Source organism: Carlito syrichta, unplaced genomic scaffold (genome assembly GCF_000164805.1).
Source record: "Carlito syrichta isolate Samal-C Ts95f unplaced genomic scaffold, Tarsius_syrichta-2.0.1 Scaffold126784, whole genome shotgun sequence".
In the NCBI taxonomy this organism is placed as follows: domain Eukaryota; kingdom Metazoa; phylum Chordata; class Mammalia; order Primates; family Tarsiidae; genus Carlito; species Carlito syrichta.
The window spans coordinates 53924-71057 of NW_007070880.1; the positions used below are offsets into that span (position 1 = coordinate 53924).

The window sequence follows — 17134 nt, forward strand, 5'->3', positions numbered from 1 at the left end:
CAAAAAATCAGCCGGGCGTGGTAGCGCATGCCTGTAATTCCAGCTACTTGGAGGCTGAGGCGGAAGGATCACCAGAGCCCAGCAGGTCGAGGCTGTGGTGGCCGGGAGCGGCCACTGCACTGTAGTCTGGGCAACGGAGTGAGACTCCAACTCAAAAAAAAAAAAGGAAAAAGAAAAACTGACCACCCTAGTATTCTCTTCATTTACCATGCTCACTTAAAAGGTGACATAGCGCACGCACTCACTATGATCCCAGCACTCTGGGAGGCCCAGGTGGAAGGACAGCTTAAACCAGAAGTTCAACGCCGGCCTGGGCCAAAAAGAGGGCCCTCATACCTTTCAACAGAAGTGACATAAACCAGCTAACCAAAAATGTGGGAAGAAATCAAATCCCCTACTCTCTTTATGTCTGGATATTTCCCCTTGGTCTTCAGTCACAGGCATATGTGGCAGCGGGACACGCCTTGCTTTCCCGAAAGAGCACATCACTCTGATGCTTGCTACCTAATGCTGCAGTCCTTGCACGCTGCACACACTTCCTCTTACACAAATGATGAGAAAGCTGGGACCTGAGTGTCTTTCCCCCTCTGCACCTCACACAATAAAGCTCTCTCAAGGGCTTCCACAGACTTACTCTTCAAGACAAAAGGGTCAGCACGCCACAAGGCTGAAATGAAAAGTGCAAGTCTTCAAAGGATACTGTCAGGGATGTGGGAACCCCACAGAACGGGGCAATGTCCTGTAAACCACCCATCCAAGGGTATCTGGGGCTAGAACACACGAAGAACTCCTACAAGTCAGGAACTAGAAGAGAGCCCACTCAGAGACAGCAGAGGAGACACAGACGTTTCTCCAGGGAAGATGCCCAAGGGGCCAGCAGCACAGCGAGAGAAGCCCAGCCTCAGCTGGCATCAGTTCTGAGGAACCAGCAGGAAGCCACATGGGCGCAAGGAGGTCAGAGCCCGCTGGCACTGAGGCTCTGGAAACAGGTTGCAGGGTCTTAGCCAGTGCAAGTGCTCAACCAGGAGCTTCCTAGGAGCTGGAGTTCCTAAGTATAGACCCAGGAGAACTGAAAACACAACCATGCAGAAGCCAGCACACAAATGCACAGCTGCACCACCCAGGACAGTCAGAAGGTCGCAGTGACCCCACCATCCACCATCCAGTGAATGGGGATGTGAGACATGGCGCATCCACACAGAACACAATTCCACCCTAAAAACGAAAGCCTGACACACCTACAGGCCTGACCAGAAACACCGTGGCAAGTAACAGAAGCTGTCACAAAGACCCAAGCTGTAGCAGTCCATTGACACGAGACATCAGAACAGGCAAAGCTATGGAGACAGCAGGTTTGTAGCTCCCTGGGGTGGGAGTGTGGAGGGACCAGAGGACGACGGACAGGGTTTCTTTCTTTCTTTCTTTTTTCTTGAGTCATGATCTCACTCTGTTGCCCAGGCTAGAGTGCAGGGGCACGCTCATAGCCACCACAGCCTCGACCTGGGGGGCTCAGGTGATCCTTCCGCCTCAGCCTTCCACATAGCTGGAACTACAGGTGTGCGCCACCACACCTGGCTCATTTTTTGATTTAGTGTAGATACGAAGTCTCGCCACATTGCCCAGGCTAGCCTCGCAATCCTAGCACTTTGGAGAACGTTTTCCAGGTGACGAAAACGTTCTGAGATTGGTTGTGGTGAGCAGGGCTGCATACGGGAAACTGTTGAAGGACGCAATGTAAACAGGTGAACAGTACAGTATGTGAACTGTGTCTCAACAAGGCGGTTTAAACAGTAAAAATCCATGTTATTTGAGTATTTCCAGTTTGAGGAAAGCAGCCACAATACACCTATAATACAGGCTTATCTCCCCAAGACAGAACTTTCAAACAGAAATCTTTCCAGTGTTGAAGATTTAGTGACCTGGAAAGATTTCACAACATACTGTCAGGTCAGAAAGCAAGCTAAAAGCAATATGCACACTGCTGCTGGGGTCCATCCAGCAGATGCAAAGAAAACTTGGAAACTATGTTTACGTTGTTGCTCAAAGTAAGAAGGAAAATAAACGCGCCGCAAATGAATACGAAGGCTCTCCGGCAGAAGCTAGTTCCAGATGGTTGGATTACAGCTAATTTTTCTTTTGCTTGCCTAGTTTCTTCTAATTTTTCTGTAACCTTGAACATAATATATTTCAAGGGAATAAAAAAGCTTACTTGTCATTGTAGGTATGCTGATGATATAGTCAATGCAACACTGTATTTTCTCAGAGTGCTAAGATATAAAACATGGCATACCATCCATGTAACATTTTCTACATTTTGTTTTGTTTCAGAGTCTCACTCTGTCACCCAGGCTGGAGCCCAGTGGCACGATCCCAGTTCACCACAGCCATGACCTCCTAGGCTCAGACAACCCTTCCAGCTCAGCCTCTTGAGTAGCTGGGACTACAGGAATGTGTCACCATGCCCAGCTAATTTTTTAATTTTTTGTAGAGATGAGGTTCTCACTATGTTACCCAGACTGGTCTCAAATTCCTGGGCCCAAGCAATCCTCCTGCCTCGGCCTCCCAAAGTGCCAGGATTATGGGTGAGTCACTGCTCCTGGCCCATTCGTGTAACTTTTTTTTTTTTTTGAGTCTGAGTCTCACTCTACCACCCAGGTTGGAGTGCAGCAGCACGGTCATGGTCACTGCAGCCTCGACCTTCCGCTTCAGTCTTCCGCCTCAGCCTTCCAAGTAGCTGAAACCACAGGCATGCACCACCACGCCTGGTTATTTTTGATTTGTTGTAGAGACAAGGTTTCACAAAGTTGCCCAGGCTGGTCTCAAACCTGCGGGCTCAGGCAATACTCTCGCCTCAGCCTCCCAAAGTGCTGGGATGACAGGCATGAGCCACCGTGCCCGGCCCATCCATGCAACTTGTTAACACTTTTATCACACCACAGACAGAAGGAGACATTCATTGCATAGGTGATGAAATCCTGCCATTTAGTGCCAGGCCAGTGTGTCCCCACCTACCAAGAGGCCAGCTCTCACGTGCAGAAGTCTGAAAGAATGAAGCCGCCTCCAAGTCCCAGCCTGAACTCAGCCTCAGCCCCCAGGCCCGGCCACATCGCTGCCTGCCAGTTCATCTAGGAGACCCTTCCCAGGCACGAGGCCCCACCCTGTGCCTACCCATTGATGGTGGACGCCATGAAAACCAGGTAGGGACCGAGCAGGCTCTTCACCAGGGGCAAGGGGATGGCGGCAGCTTCATCGATCACGACGAGTTCAGCCTGGCCCAGTTTCACAGCATCCGCAGGATGTATGTACTGTGGGAGAAAAAACAGACGGCTGACACGGCGACTGTGACCACCCACCGCATGGCCCGTAGTGCGTCCTAAGCTGTGTTCTCCCCTCCCCCTTCTGGTCCTCCCTCTTCGCCTTCCTCCGCCTTGGCAGGACAGCACGGGACGGGCTTGGGTCAGTGCCCGGTATACACAGGCAGCCACTGGTTGCATGTCCCTGGACAGGGCCTGTGGCCCCAGAGCCCACTCCGCCCTATGACACGGAGGAAGCAGCCATCTGCGGCCACCCCAGGCAACACAAGGCTGGCATGGAAACACCTGCTAGCGCCGGCTGACAGTGGCGCCTCTGATCCCTCCTGGCCCTCCTGGCGAGCCCGAGGCAAGCTGACCAGGAGGTGGCAAGGGGCACGTGCTCTCTAACACTGTCACCCTCAAGCAAGGCCCTTAAACACATTCTCGCCACGGTACACGCCCAGCCGCAGATCTCTCTGTAGACACACACCCCGCCCAAGCCCTGGGGCCTCCTGCTCCTTGAGCGCTGTCTGAAAAGGCCACCAAGAGGGACCATCCAGGAAAGGTAACACAGCGACGCTCGCCCTCCCTGTCATCAGTGAAAGGCTACGGGCAATAGGGAGATACCGTTTCACAAAACTGAAATGGCTCTAAGGCACCCGAGTTGGTGAGGGCTCGGGAAAATAAAGGCACCAGAGGATGCTGAGATGATGCGAAACCCATGCCAGCATTTTAAAGTCTGGCAACTTTAAAATGGCAAAATCCAAGCCCAGCAAGTCCAAACACACACGAAAATATGCTACAGCATGCCCAGAGGGTACTTAGAAACCAGCCACAGACTACAAGCCTCACCTGACAAGCCCTGACGACAATGTGAAGGCCAGCAGGGGACATGCCCAGTGCCACCACCTTCAGATGCGGTTACAGTGAGAAAACACACACACATGCACACACACACGAGCCGAGGGGACGACGCAACCTCAGAATAGAGGCACCTGCGGGGAGCCCTGACAGGCCAGGAGATGGGGAACCGAGAGGGACACTGCTGGGGCCCTGACACTGCGGTTCTTCGCCCTCCTACACGTCGGAAGCGCCCCATTACAAGCAGGCCAGGCCTTGCAGCAGCTCTGCGGCAAGTGGTGGGCCAGGGAGGGAGCCACCCCACACATCTCAGCAGCTGCAGAGACGCCTCAGCGGGGCCTCACGTCTCAGACTCCTAGGGGGACGCTGAACACACGTCATAGCAGCAGCAGGACGCAGCCCCCAGGGAGGTGCAGCCAACGTGTATCTCATATTCTTCTTTTTCTCAACCTCCAGCATGAGGGAAGAGGCCTCCAAGGAACACAGTTGGCGGCTCAAAGTAAGTCACCTCCTCTGTGCTTAAGACGGAGACAGAGGCCTCTGATCCAGGAGAGGGTAGCTGACTCGAGTTCAAGGCTGCACCAGGCATGTCAGGGAAGCGTGTTCCTTCTCGGGCCTGTATCTTCTTGAGCTTTGAAGGTCTCTGAAAATTTTTCCTGCCCGCAGTCTGCCCCCACCCCCATACCTACAGCAGTCTGTCCTCCCAGCTGAGGGTATCAGGCAAAAGTGGGGAGAAATGGACAGAATGAAGAGATTCTAAAAAGAGACCCAGTGAGAAGAAATTGAGGCAAAAGGCATGAACACTCAACACCATTTGTGACCGCACCTGATGAAAGGTGCACCACCTTCTTGACAAGTCCAGCATGCTCTGACGGACATCAAGGTCAAGGGCACCAGCTGCCAGACTCCCCTGCCGCAAGCCCCACTCCACTGCAGTCCACCGCCACAAATAACCTGTAGTCCATCCCCAGCCAGAGCTCACAGGTCTCAAGCCCTCCTACAAGCCCACGTCACCCGATGCCTCTCAGAGATTCAGCAAAACAGCAGCCTATGGTCACATGCAGACCCCAAGGACTTGAAGCAGCCTGGGGATTTATGGAGTCTCTGGGAAAACACTATTTAAGAAAACAGGCCCCGGGCTAAACCACAGAGACTCTAAGCACATGTGGCAAAGTTCTGATCTTCTTCTCAAAGGCGAGGTTACCGTTCCAGCTAGACGCACCACTTCAAAACCCACAGTGACTAAGCAGTATAAGAACAGGTGTCAGGATGACGATTCTTCCTTTCAGCCTTCAGCATACTTTCAATCCCACTTCCATATTCCAGGGATAATCAGCAGCTCTTCAACCCGACTGTCATACATACGCTAGTCGGTGCAAACGGTCGCCCTTAGAAAAGGCTGGAAATCCAGACCAGGCTTATCATACAACAACGGCACCGTCTATAGGATGTGACACCACACGGGACACAAGTGCCCACAGCAGGGACTGTCTCCGCCGTGACTCAGCGTGGTCTGAGGCCGCGCTCACCTGAATGGTCTGCCGGTGTTCTCGGAAGACGTTCACTCTGATCACCGCCTTGTGGAATTCCGGGTTTAGGGACTGGATGATCTCATAGTCCAGATGCTCCTGGTGGGGAATGAGGCTGAGTGACGACCACCCTCAGGAGGGGCTTCAGAGTGCCAGCAAGCCCAACTCCAGGGTGGCTCTCACCCCTCCTACCTGGTACTGCAGAGCATCAAAGCCTTTAAACAGAAACTCGAATAGAGTGTGGAGGTTGTCGGGGCTTGGGGAGGTGACAAACACATTGGAATACCTGCAGGACATAGGTGAGGGCAGGGCTGAGGCCAGAATTTAAGAGAAATTTCCCAGCCTCATGGCCAGAGATAGCAGCGGGGAGTCAGGACCCGCCGGGGAGAAGCAGCAGCAATACCACCCATGCCATCCTCCTCCCACCAACTGCCTGCAGCTGGCCAGTCCTGCATCAGAGGCAGACTGTCGGGGGCAGCACGAGAACAAGCCCCCACATACAATCCCATATGCCGCGCTCCCGCCGTGCCCTGCCGCGAGGCCAGCTCCACGCCCATGCCAGCTGATGGGGAGCTCTGCACGCACAGGCTGAGGCCACAGCTGGCCCCAGGGTCCTCGCTGAGCACAAGGCAAGGCCAAGGATGACTCCAGCTGGAGCAGAACCAGAACTGAGTCAGGAGTGAGCGCAAGCCCAGCCCCACCAGCAGGGACCCCCCCGAGCCTAGTCCCCTATCCAGGAGATGCCCACAGAGCTCTCAAGAGCCCCATGGAAGGACACACCCAGACGACACGCCGAGGCCTAGGCTGTTCACACAGTCAGAGGCCAAGAGCACCCGCAGTACCAGATCCCAGACCATCCACACCCGGAGAAAAGAGCAAAGGCAGCACCACACTCCAACACAGCCCTGGGACAAACAAAACCCACTCCTCAAAATCACTTTAGTGTCTTAAGCGCAGCGGCACGCCTGCAATCCCAGCACTCTAGGGGACCAAAGCAGGAGGATGGTCTAAGCCCAGGAGTTTGGGACCAGCCCAGGCAACATAGCAAGGCTCATCTCTACGAAAGATTCGAAAATTAGCCGAGCGTGGTTGCACACACCTACAGTCCCAGCTACTCTGGAGGCTTAGGCGGGAGGATCACCTGAGCCCAGGAGGCTGAGGCCGTGGTGGACCCTGATTGTGCCACGGCCCTCCAGCCTGGGTGACGGTGACAGCCCGACTCACAAACACAAGAAAAACAAAAATCATTAAAATCTCGAACTGGACTTCACTCACTCAGTAAAGCTGGTCATACACATCCGCACCGAGTCATGAGATTTCTTAACCCAATTCTGCGCTTCTGCGTATGTGTCCCACCGTGCACAGTGACCGCAAAGGCCCTGTGTGTGCACATCTAGGGCGGGCTGGGGAACAGTCTTGCCATTCCCCAGCAGGAACTCAAGACCAGAGGAGTCACACAGGGAACCCAACCCGAGCAGGAAACCTGGGTCTCGGGCCCTCCAAGCTCAGGGATCCTCAGGAGAGGAGCTGATCCTCTCACCCGAACGCCACTGCTCCAGCAACAGCCAGGCCCAGAGCTGCAGACTTGCCACGTCCCCGGGCAGCCGTGAGCGCAACAGTGCTCCTCAGGGTCTTCTCGGAGATCCCCTCAATGAACTTCAGAACAGCCTTGGCCTGTGGAGAGAACAGCAGGTGAGCCCTGAGAAAGGCCCAGCTCTGCTCGGCTCACCGCGCAGGAAGGCGGAGGAACAGGGTGGTCCCTCCAGCCAGGAGGCGCCCACCCCAGGTCTCTCACCCACAGCGCCACTGCTGTCTCCAGCCCTTCAGGCCAGCCTGACGCAGAACTCCCAAGCATGCGGCAGCAGCCCCGACCATGCCCCCACATGCAGGTCTCTATGTGTACGCGGCTCCTACTGCATCCACGTCAACAGCAGACGCCTCGCCCAGAAATGGAATGGCCAGGCTCCCCAGCTCCCGCCCGTCAGCTGTCTACTCTACAGGCCAGAGCCACCCGTTTCCTCCCCACACCTGTGGTCAGCGTCCTGGTGGCCCGCGTGGCCCCCATCCTCAGCTCCACATCAGCCCCCGGTCCTCCCCGACCAGGCGCCTGAAGCCCATCCCCTCAAACTCAGGGAAGCCAAGACGCAGATGGGTGAGGAAGGTGCCACTCCTGGCTAAAGTGAGCAAGTGGGGACAGCGAGGCTGCGTGCCCCATCGGGCCAGTGAAGACACCCACACCCGAGGGCAGTGCAGGCAGGGCAGCAGACAAGGTGCTCCCGCGCAAACCAGAGCATCAGCCAGCGATACTGCTGCAGGCACACGCTCGGACCTGGTGCTCCCCTTCTGCTGGACACTAGCCACCACGGCCACAGATGCCTCAGGAGAGGGAGGAACGTCCTGACTGCACTGTCTCGACAGCAAGCAAGCTGGAGTCCACTCGACGTCTAAGGGGAGACCGTCAGCAGGGTCTCTGTGCAGCACGACTCTTAGTGGGCTTTTAAAACATCCACTTTATGCCCAGGAGAGGGCCAGCGGGACACATGACAAACCACCAAGTGGAAGCACGGCCTCCTTTTAGCCAGCACCCTCCCTCCTTCCTGCTTCTGGCCACGGACCATTTGCTCTCTAGCCATGCCCTAGTGACCCAGCCGCAGCCCTCGTGCCATCCCTCGCTCCCTCTGGTGAGAGGCAGTGCCAGGAAGAGCTTCAGGGCAGCCCAACGGCCTGGAGAGCTGGCGACTGCTGACTCTGTGTCCAGAGAATGACATGGGCAGGGTCCCTGAGCTGTGTTCCTTCTGAGGGCAGGGCCCCATGCCACCCACCTGGCTTTACCAGCCCAGGGCCCAAAACACAGCCAGGAGCTACCGGGGAAGCCCGGCGTGCCAGCACTGGCCACATCAGGGAAAGCTGAGACACTTCCCGGCAGCTTCCGCCACCTGCTATCCACACCTGAAGGCCAGACACACATCACCCAGAGCCCACAGCAGGCCCCAGCAGGAAGCGGGTGAATGCCACACAGGGCCCTGGCCCTCCTCCACAAGCAGTGAGCAAGCCTCCACGTCCCATAACTAGCCTGCAGCGAAAGAAGATAGGCACACGCCCTCTCCAGGGGAGCTCATGGAGGGCTTCCACCGCACGCCATGCCCCCGACCCAACCCCTGCTCCCTGAGCTGTGGCCGCGGGTGCAGGGGTCATGCCTGGACTTCTGTGAGCACAGGCAGTATGGACCAGACCTGCCGCTGCCCTCGGCATGCCACAACATCTCTGCACGTCTACACTGGGAAGAGAGGCTGCCTGCCACCCACCTGGTCCAGGGTCTGGCAGCAGTCCACAAGCACGCCCACAGGCTGCGTGTCCTGCAGGCTCCCCTTCAGCTCCTGCAGCTCCAGGTCGGCAGGTCCAAGACGCTCATCCTAGCATAGGAGGGAAGAGGGTCTGCCGCTGCCACGGCACACACGCAGACGCGAGCCCCCAGGCCCCCAGGGCGGCCACTCACTGGAGCCCGCGGAGGCAGCGGCTCGAGGCTGGCCGCGTGGGAGGAGATGGGCAGGATGGTGAGCTGGTCGTCGATGACGAGACACTTCTTACAGGAGGCCAGAGAAAGGATAAACCTGTGGAAGAAGCCGCATAAGGAGGCACCGGGCAGGCTGCGTCTGCGTGAGCGCTGCTTCTCCTCCCGAGTCTCAGGAAAGCCAGGGCCCAGCTGGAGGGCAGGGAGGCCTCAGGCCTCCTCCACAGGTGCCTGGCACTTCACACCACGCAGACCAGGGGCTCCGCCGAGCAGACAAGTGCTGGCCACCACGCACAGCCCCGCTGCTCCCCACGCCCCATGCCCTGCCCTTGTCCTCCCCGACCCCACTGCTCGGCACTAAGTGGCTCAGGCCATCCCTCAACAGGAATTCAAACCCGCGCCCGCAAGACCACCAAACAGGGAAGCACACAGCAGAGTCACCTCTGCCATGAGGAGGAAGAAACACAGGAGCAACGGGAAGAAAGTCCCCGAGGAGGGATGGCCATCCGCCTTGCGTGTGGAGAGCACATGTGGCTGGGAAACTCGAGCACCGCCCACACAGCAGGAAGGGGCCTCGCAGAGCCATCCCAGGCCCTGTGCTGGTCGGGGCTCCCCACCGCGCTTTGGCTCACACCGTCTACCAAGTCAGAGGGCCACACACGCAGCCAGAAAGGCCCCGGGTCCCTCTGCTCTACAGACACGTCCTGCCAGACACTGCTGTCGTGGGCCACCTGGGTACTGGGGTGCTTGGCAGCATCCCTGGTCCCTATCCACCAGGTGTCCCGCACCTCCCAAGTCATGACAACGGAAATGTTCCCAGACCCTGCATCACGTCCCTGGGGGCCAGAGTGCTCCAGATAAGACCATGACCTGGGCCCCACATGGTGGCCCTGCCCCAAGGGCTTGGGTAAAACACACTGGTGGGAAGCCAGTCTAGCAGGTCCTGTCACTATGGGATGTGTCAGAGGCCACAACAGGCACATGTGAATCTTCACAAAGGAAAAACGGTCTCAGCATTTCCGTCACCTACTTGGCCAGAAACCTTTTTGCCCCGAGGTCCTTCTCAAGAGACTAGCGTCCTACAAAACCACTTCTGGGAAACTGTGACCCAGACAAGTCACTCCTTCAAGGATGAATAAGCCAGAGTCAGAAAGACAGGGTGACTTGGTTGAAGGCCATGCTAGCGACAGGCCAGCAGCAAGAGAAATCCCTGCCTGTCGCTCCCTCCTACCTGCTCCAGCCACCCTGCTGGAACTGCTGCCATCAGGGGTCCCAGTGCTGTGGAGCCCTCTGCTGTGTTCCCTGACAAACAAGCAGCGCTCTGTGGGCCCAGATGCAAATGTCCCCCCCCAGCAGGCTCCCATGGTGGGGCCAGCAGACCTACCTCTCGTTGAATCTTCCCGCCACGTCCTGATGGGCCTCAGTCCTGTACCTGGCATGCACATCCTGCGGAAGCCAGAGCACCATGAGCACAGCGGCCCGGACAAGCCCCAATCTGGCAGAGGAGTCACCAGTCAGGCTGCCAAAAGGAAGCCCTCCTCCACTTGCCACTCGCAGCCAACAGCACCTGCTGGTGTCACACAGGTACTGGGCGCATTCTGACCCCAGACCTTTCCTTTTACCACCTACCTGGCAGCCTGAGACGCGTCACGCATCCCACAAAGGACACACGTGTGTCTGGCGTGGGAGTGCGGGGCACCCACGGTGAACAGAGCTAACCTGTCCTCACAGCATTCACAGCCTGGGCTGGAGGAAGGTGAGTGCGTCCAGAAAGCGGGTCTGGGCACGTGCCAGGAGTGAGGCATTAAGTGTGGGGTTGTGAACGAGTGGGACCTATCTTGCAGGGCAGTGAGGGAGACCCAGGGACATGCAGGCAGCCAGGTGGGAGGCCGTGGAAGGACAAGCTGACGTGAGCAGTCAAGCGCCACTTGCATGTCCACGGAACTCTAGATGCCAGGCACCAGTCCCTGCCCTCCAGGGGTTTTAGATACTGAATCAGGAGGCCAGACCCCTGTAGACGGCTTGAGGTAGCCGTCATGTGCTCTGCAGGGCAAGGAGTGCCAGGCAGGTGGCTCAGCCTCCTCAGGCTTGAGGGAGCCGGGCTGGGCAGGCCAGTGGGGAAGTGGGCTGGGCAGATGTGCAGGACGCATGCGCCGGTGGGAACAGCACACACAAAGGTCCAGGGAGCTTGTGCTGGACGTGTCTGAGGGGCTTCAAGAGGCCACGGGGCTGCAGGGGCTCAAGAAGACAGGAGTGGTGCCAGGAGGGGCAGGAAGCAGCCCCAAGAGTCAAGGAAGGAACACTTCACCTGACAGATGCAGCTCAAGAAGGCCCAAGACCTTCCCAGCCCCCACCCTGAGCCACTTCTCTGGACAGCAATACAGCACACTGAAGGAGACAGGAGACCAGGCCTGCCCAGGTGACACGGCCCCACTCCTGGCCACATCCTCAGCCAGCACCTTTGGCTCTGGGGAAAACCACCCTTCCCAGAATCTAATTCCCGCCCAACTGGGAGTGAACTGGCAGATATTCCTCCCTCCCCGGTCAAGATGAGGGCCAGGAAGGACCCTGCCTGTGACCCTGTCCCCACAGCACATACTCGGGCCTGGCACTGCTGTGCACCGAATGCCACCCTGGGAAGCCTGGCCAGAGGCCAGTTCATACCAGCTCTAACTGATGTAGGTCTGCACGCATCTCAAGGGAAGGGGCCCGTCAGGGCCCACCCACTCACCGAGGGACTATTTCCTCAGCTGCAGGCAAAGCGCTCCCTGCTCAAACTGTGCTGCCTACCCACGAGAGCCACCTAGCAGCAAGTCTTTAAAGAAAGGGAAAAACAGCAGACACACACCGAGGGGACCCCCAGAGCGGGGAAATGGGTGCTTACCATGGTCAAGGTATATAGCTGCTTGAGAGAGTTCATGGTCCGCAGCAGGATGACCACCAGCCCACCGCCCTCCACTGTCTCCACAGTCCTGGCCAGCAGATTTGGAGTCAAGGCTTCAAAGTCCTGGAAGAAGGAGGCCTTAGGAAGGGCTGGCCATGCGGGTAGCACCGCGAGGAACCCCTCACCAAGGCCCAGCAATAAGGACAAAAGACGCAGCCGAGACTGCCTGATGCCTGGGGCACACAACCCCTTTTGGGGCTCCGCACGGGCCATCCCTGAGCACAGGACGCCTGGTTCCACACGTCACAAGCGTCTCTCATCACCTCCGACACAATCCTACTTGGAAACAAGCTTCCTGGCCTTCACCGGTTCACACTGAAATCTCAAACACAATGCACTCCTTTTCTGACACTTTCAGACCATACCTGGTTGAGAAAACTCAACCGCACCACACGGGGCAGTAGGCCCAGGGAACCCAGTGTTCCAGGCGGGAAGGGCTGCAAGGGTGGATGCTCCCCACCAGACCCAGTCAGGCCTGGCCAGGCCCAGTGGTTCCCCAGAAGGGGGGAGGCGGCAAATGCCACTTCTGGGGCCTCCCAGGAGGGACGCCAACCAGTAGCAGGTGACAGCCCACGGACTGCTGAAGGAAAAATGGAACTTGTGTTCTGACCCCTTATTTCGTAGCGAGTGCTTTGCGAGGTATGCAGCTGGCACCACAGTGGGGCTAGGAGTACGCGAATTTGGTGAACACACACAAAGCGCAGGAATAAACTTAATTCCTCATCTTTCGGGGTGAGGAGAGGCACCAAAAAATAAAACAGAGAGACGCCCCCCCCCCAGAAATCTCACAGTCAAGTTGTGAAACTTGGGACACCTGCCACGTACTCTGAGGGGGAGAGTCAGGGGCTCGTATGGGGTGAGGGTGCCACTCGAGCGCCCTACAGGGTCTGTGCCCAGCAGGCGAGACATGGCCCACTGTGTGCCATCAAGGAAGCCACCATGGGGTCACTGGGCCTGGTGCGTGGGCGGCCCTGGCTGAACAGAGCCAGCTGTAATGGTGCTTTGAGGCTGCCACATCCACACAGGTGCAGACTGAGGGAAAGGTCCCTCTGGACATGGGACAGGGGACCAGGGACCAGGTCTCCTCTGGAAGGCCACACCCACTCCTGGTGTAGCCCCAGCAGCCCCAGGCCCTGCAGACTCTGCCTGCGGCCAGGTCTGGCCACCCACCTGGAGCACACACATGCCAAAGGTGCGGCCCAGTATCTTGTGGGTCTCGTTGTAGTAGCAGTAGCGGATGTTGGTGGCCGCCACGAAGAGCTCGAAGGGGTCATCCTGCTTCATGTTCAAGGTTCCACTCTTGATCTTCTTCTGCAGCTGCCGCATCCTTTTCTTCCGGTGGCTGCGATCACCCGCCCAGGCCCATGAGAGCCAGTTAGCCAGGAGCCGGACAGTCAGGACCGGGGTCAGGCTCGACGGTCAACCTCTCAGGGCCTTGGGGCTGGCCGGAACACGGGGAGCCTGAGGCTCCTCGCTCCTGGGGCAAAGGGCAGGGAGAAGCGCCAGACTGGCTAAGGAGGGCTGAGGTGGGGGTAAGTCTGGGCATAGACTCTGCTGTGATTTTGGGCAACGCTGTGCTTTAGAAGAGCCGGAGCTGGGCTTGGTTGCTCAGTCTGTCATCCCAGCACTTTGGGAGGCCGAGGTGAGTGGATTGCTTGAGCCCGAGGGTTCGAAACCCGCCCGGGCAAGTTGGCGAGACCTCATCTCCACAATAAACAAAAAATTAGCCAGGCATGGTAGCACGCGCCTATAGCTCCAGCTACTTGGAAGGCTGAGGTGGAAGGATTGCCAGAGCCCAGCAGGTTGAGGCTGCAGTAGCCGGGAGCATGCCACTGCACTCCAGTCTGGGCGACAGAGTGAGCCTAGGGGTTTGAGACCAGTCTAGGCAACTTGGCAAGACCTTGTCTCTACAGTAAATTTAAAAATTTGCTGATTTGAGTCAGTGTGAGAGTCAGATATGCCGAGAGTCACAGGGAAGAAGAGGCCCTGGGACATTACATTCACCAGCCAGGCTTACGGAGGGTCATGGTCACGGGAAAGGGAGGAGCTCAGGAAGGCAGCCCAAGTAGATACCGAGGCCAAGAGGAGCCTGTTCCCAGGTGACTGCTCCCAACCTCGAGCCCCAAGCGCTAAGAAGCAGGTGGGATTGCCAGGTTTCTACACACCACTGAACCTGCCTCCCTGGGTTGGGCCGGACACCTCTACCAGGAATTTTGGGAGAAAGCCTTATTTCCACACACCAGGACCCAAAACATGTATAACTCAGTGTGTTCCCACCAGTGAGACAACAGAAAGCAGAGAAGGCACAGGGGAAGCACTGAGACAGCACCGCCCTCTGGGTGTTCGCACCCCAGGCCACCACCTGCACCTGGAGTGCTGACCACCCCTCAGCAAGGGTACAAGGAGCAAGGGAAGAAAGAGGCTGCTCATCAGGCATCAGGCCACAGGGGACAACCAGCAGCACGATGGGGTCATGAGGCAGAAGCCAGAGATCAAGGGGAGGCGAGGCTATGCCCAAGGCGTCTGTCTCAGGGACACGGCAACAAAAACAAGGGTGCTAGCAGCCTACAACTGGGAGCAGGCGGGCAGGTGCTGAGGATGGGTGCCACACAGTACGTCCGCAGGAAGGAGAACATGTCTAGGGTTGAGGAGTGCCTCCAGGGCTGGGAGGGGCAAAGAGATCCACAAAGGGGCCTCCCTGGACACAGCGTGACGTAGCCCCCTCTATGAAGAAGGGAGAACAGAGGCAGGCGCATCTGAGGCAGGAAAGGCAGCCTGCAGGAGCTTGCAGAGATGCAAAAGCAGGAAGAACCACGTGCAGACCACATGCAGCCCTAGGTGGGGACGTACACAGTGTGAAACGCCTTACAACACTGTCAGGAGCAAAGAAGAGACGTGAGGGACCCTGAAGAGCAACGTCACAGGACCATTCGAGGCCCGAACTTGGCAGCAGGGATTGCGGGTGGGACAGAGCAGAGGGCAGCTCACCTGCTAAACCCCAGCTCTTTCTTGTAACACCACAGCACCGAAGGCCGAGCCTTCACAGTTGCTTTGGACAGCATGTGATGGAGTATCACCACCTGCCGAGAAAGGCCACAACATCTCAGGTGCAAGAGACTTTAAAGACCTCCAAGCCTAAGACCTCATCTATGAAAACTAAACTGAGAGCCAGGGAAGTGCCCAAGGCCACGAGGTGAACAGTGGCAAGATGGGAACTAGAAGCCAGGTCACACACACTTAACTTTGTGGTCAACACAACACCCCAGGACTCGAAAGGTATCATTACGCCTCACTTTGGGAGGCCGAGGTAGGAGGATGGCTTGACCCCAGGAGTTCAAGACCAGCCTGAGAACACAGCGAGACCTAATAGATCTAAATACAGAGGATTTATCAACTCCAGAAAAAGAAGACGGGGCCCTCCAGGCATCTCAGTAGCCAAGGAGACCTCAACGTCCCAGATGCTGAAATCCCAGAGGGCCTAACATGCTGTCTCCTCAAGACTGAACACCAAGTCGTGTAAGAAGCATTTACCAGGTCGTACCTGATCTTTCCCTCGATCACCAACGATGACAAAGAGAGACCTCTGCCGTTCTGCCACGCCATTCTCAATGAGCACCCGGATGCGGTTATCTACCTTCTTCCGATGCATGGTGAAAGATCGCCCCTGAAAGAGGAAAAGCATGACAGGCCGTGGACTCCCAGCTCTGTCCAAGGAGCACTCGCTGTCTCCCGTGGAGCCAGGGGCTGTGCTCAGCACATCAGCAAATATCACCCCACTTAATCCTCACACAGTTCCACAAGAAGGACGTCAACCCTCGGCTTTAAAATTAGGAAACTTTGGCTTGGAGATGAAACTATAATTCATGCCTCTATCAAAGAATTTTAAAAAATCAGAAACTTGAGCGTTCCAAAACTAAAGAACAACTAAAATATATGATGGCACACCCATACGTCTAAAGCATTTTCGAACACTCAGGATCTGGCCACAGATGCTTACGGAGGGATACCATGACAGGATTATGAGTAACATTGTTTTTTATGCGTACATATACCATATAGAGAAACAAATACTGAAAAAAAACGTCAAAATATGAGGCAATTGTCTCTGGATGACATGATTTTCATTTTGTTATTTGGTTTTTTGGCACTTTAGAAAAAAATTCTCAGGTTACCAGTAAAATCAAGAAAAAGAAATCAGTGAGAAAAACTAGCGAATATCGATAACTGACTCCAGGACGAAATATGCCCAAGCAGCAGGGGGCGGTCGCTCACACCCTATCCCTGCGCTTCAGGACGCTCGGTCGGGAGGATGGCGTGAGCCCAGGAGTTCAAGACCGGCTTCTGCAACATAGCAAGACCTCGTCTCTATAAAAAACCAGCCAAGTATGGTGGCGCACGCCTGTGGTCCCAGCTGCTCGGGAGGGTGATGCAGGATCATTTGAGCCCAGGAGGTCGAGGCTGTGGTGAGTGGTGACCACGTCACTACACGCCAGCCTAGACGACAGAGTGAGACTCCGATCCCAAGTTAAAACACGTATCCAGCCGTTTTCTCGCGTTAGGCAAACCCCCACTGGAGCCCTGCCGCAGACAAACCGCAAATCTCGTCGCTACCCCCCGAGACACCGCGTCCTTCCCAGATGAGCGCGTCAAGCTAGCGCCGGAGCCCTGGGGCGACCACGTGGAAGGCAAGGCGGCTTGGCCAGATGCTCCGCACCTGCCGCTCGGAGCACGAAGCCCACTAGCTGAGCCTTGGCTGTCCCACCTGCCCTCCGGTTCCAAACCCGGTGTGCCCACGGCGCTAGTCGCCACCCACGTCCTGTGCGCAGAGAAACAAAGAACCCGAGTGTCCCAGGGCAAAACAGCGGCGCAGCCCGCGCCCGCGGAGACCCCGACAACAGGCCGGCGGGGCCCCTTCTGCGCCAGCGGCTGGGGCGGGTTCCCGGAGACGGCACTTGGGGGACAACACGCGAGAAGCGGCCGCGGGGGGCCGCGAGGC

General features: G+C 57.0%; 1 protein-coding gene across 1 annotated transcript in view; it reads right to left on the reverse strand.

The window, feature by feature from the left end:
- NAT10 (N-acetyltransferase 10) overlaps positions 1-15793 on the reverse strand; it is a 28342-nt gene extending 12549 nt beyond the window's left edge. The window contains exons 1-11 of the mRNA XM_008048803.1: positions 15680-15793; positions 15127-15218; positions 13309-13480; positions 12079-12201; positions 10579-10640; positions 9180-9294; positions 8989-9096; positions 7224-7357; positions 5876-5969; positions 5684-5782; positions 3169-3305 (exon numbers count right to left, since the gene is read on the reverse strand). Coding sequence (XP_008046994.1) covers positions 3169-3305; positions 5684-5782; positions 5876-5969; positions 7224-7357; positions 8989-9096; positions 9180-9294; positions 10579-10640; positions 12079-12201; positions 13309-13480; positions 15127-15218; positions 15680-15787 — 1244 coding nt within the window. The 5' untranslated portion in view covers positions 15788-15793. The remainder of the gene's footprint in view (positions 1-3168; positions 3306-5683; positions 5783-5875; positions 5970-7223; positions 7358-8988; positions 9097-9179; positions 9295-10578; positions 10641-12078; positions 12202-13308; positions 13481-15126; positions 15219-15679) is intronic.
- Positions 15794-17134: the final 1341 nt, after the last annotated feature.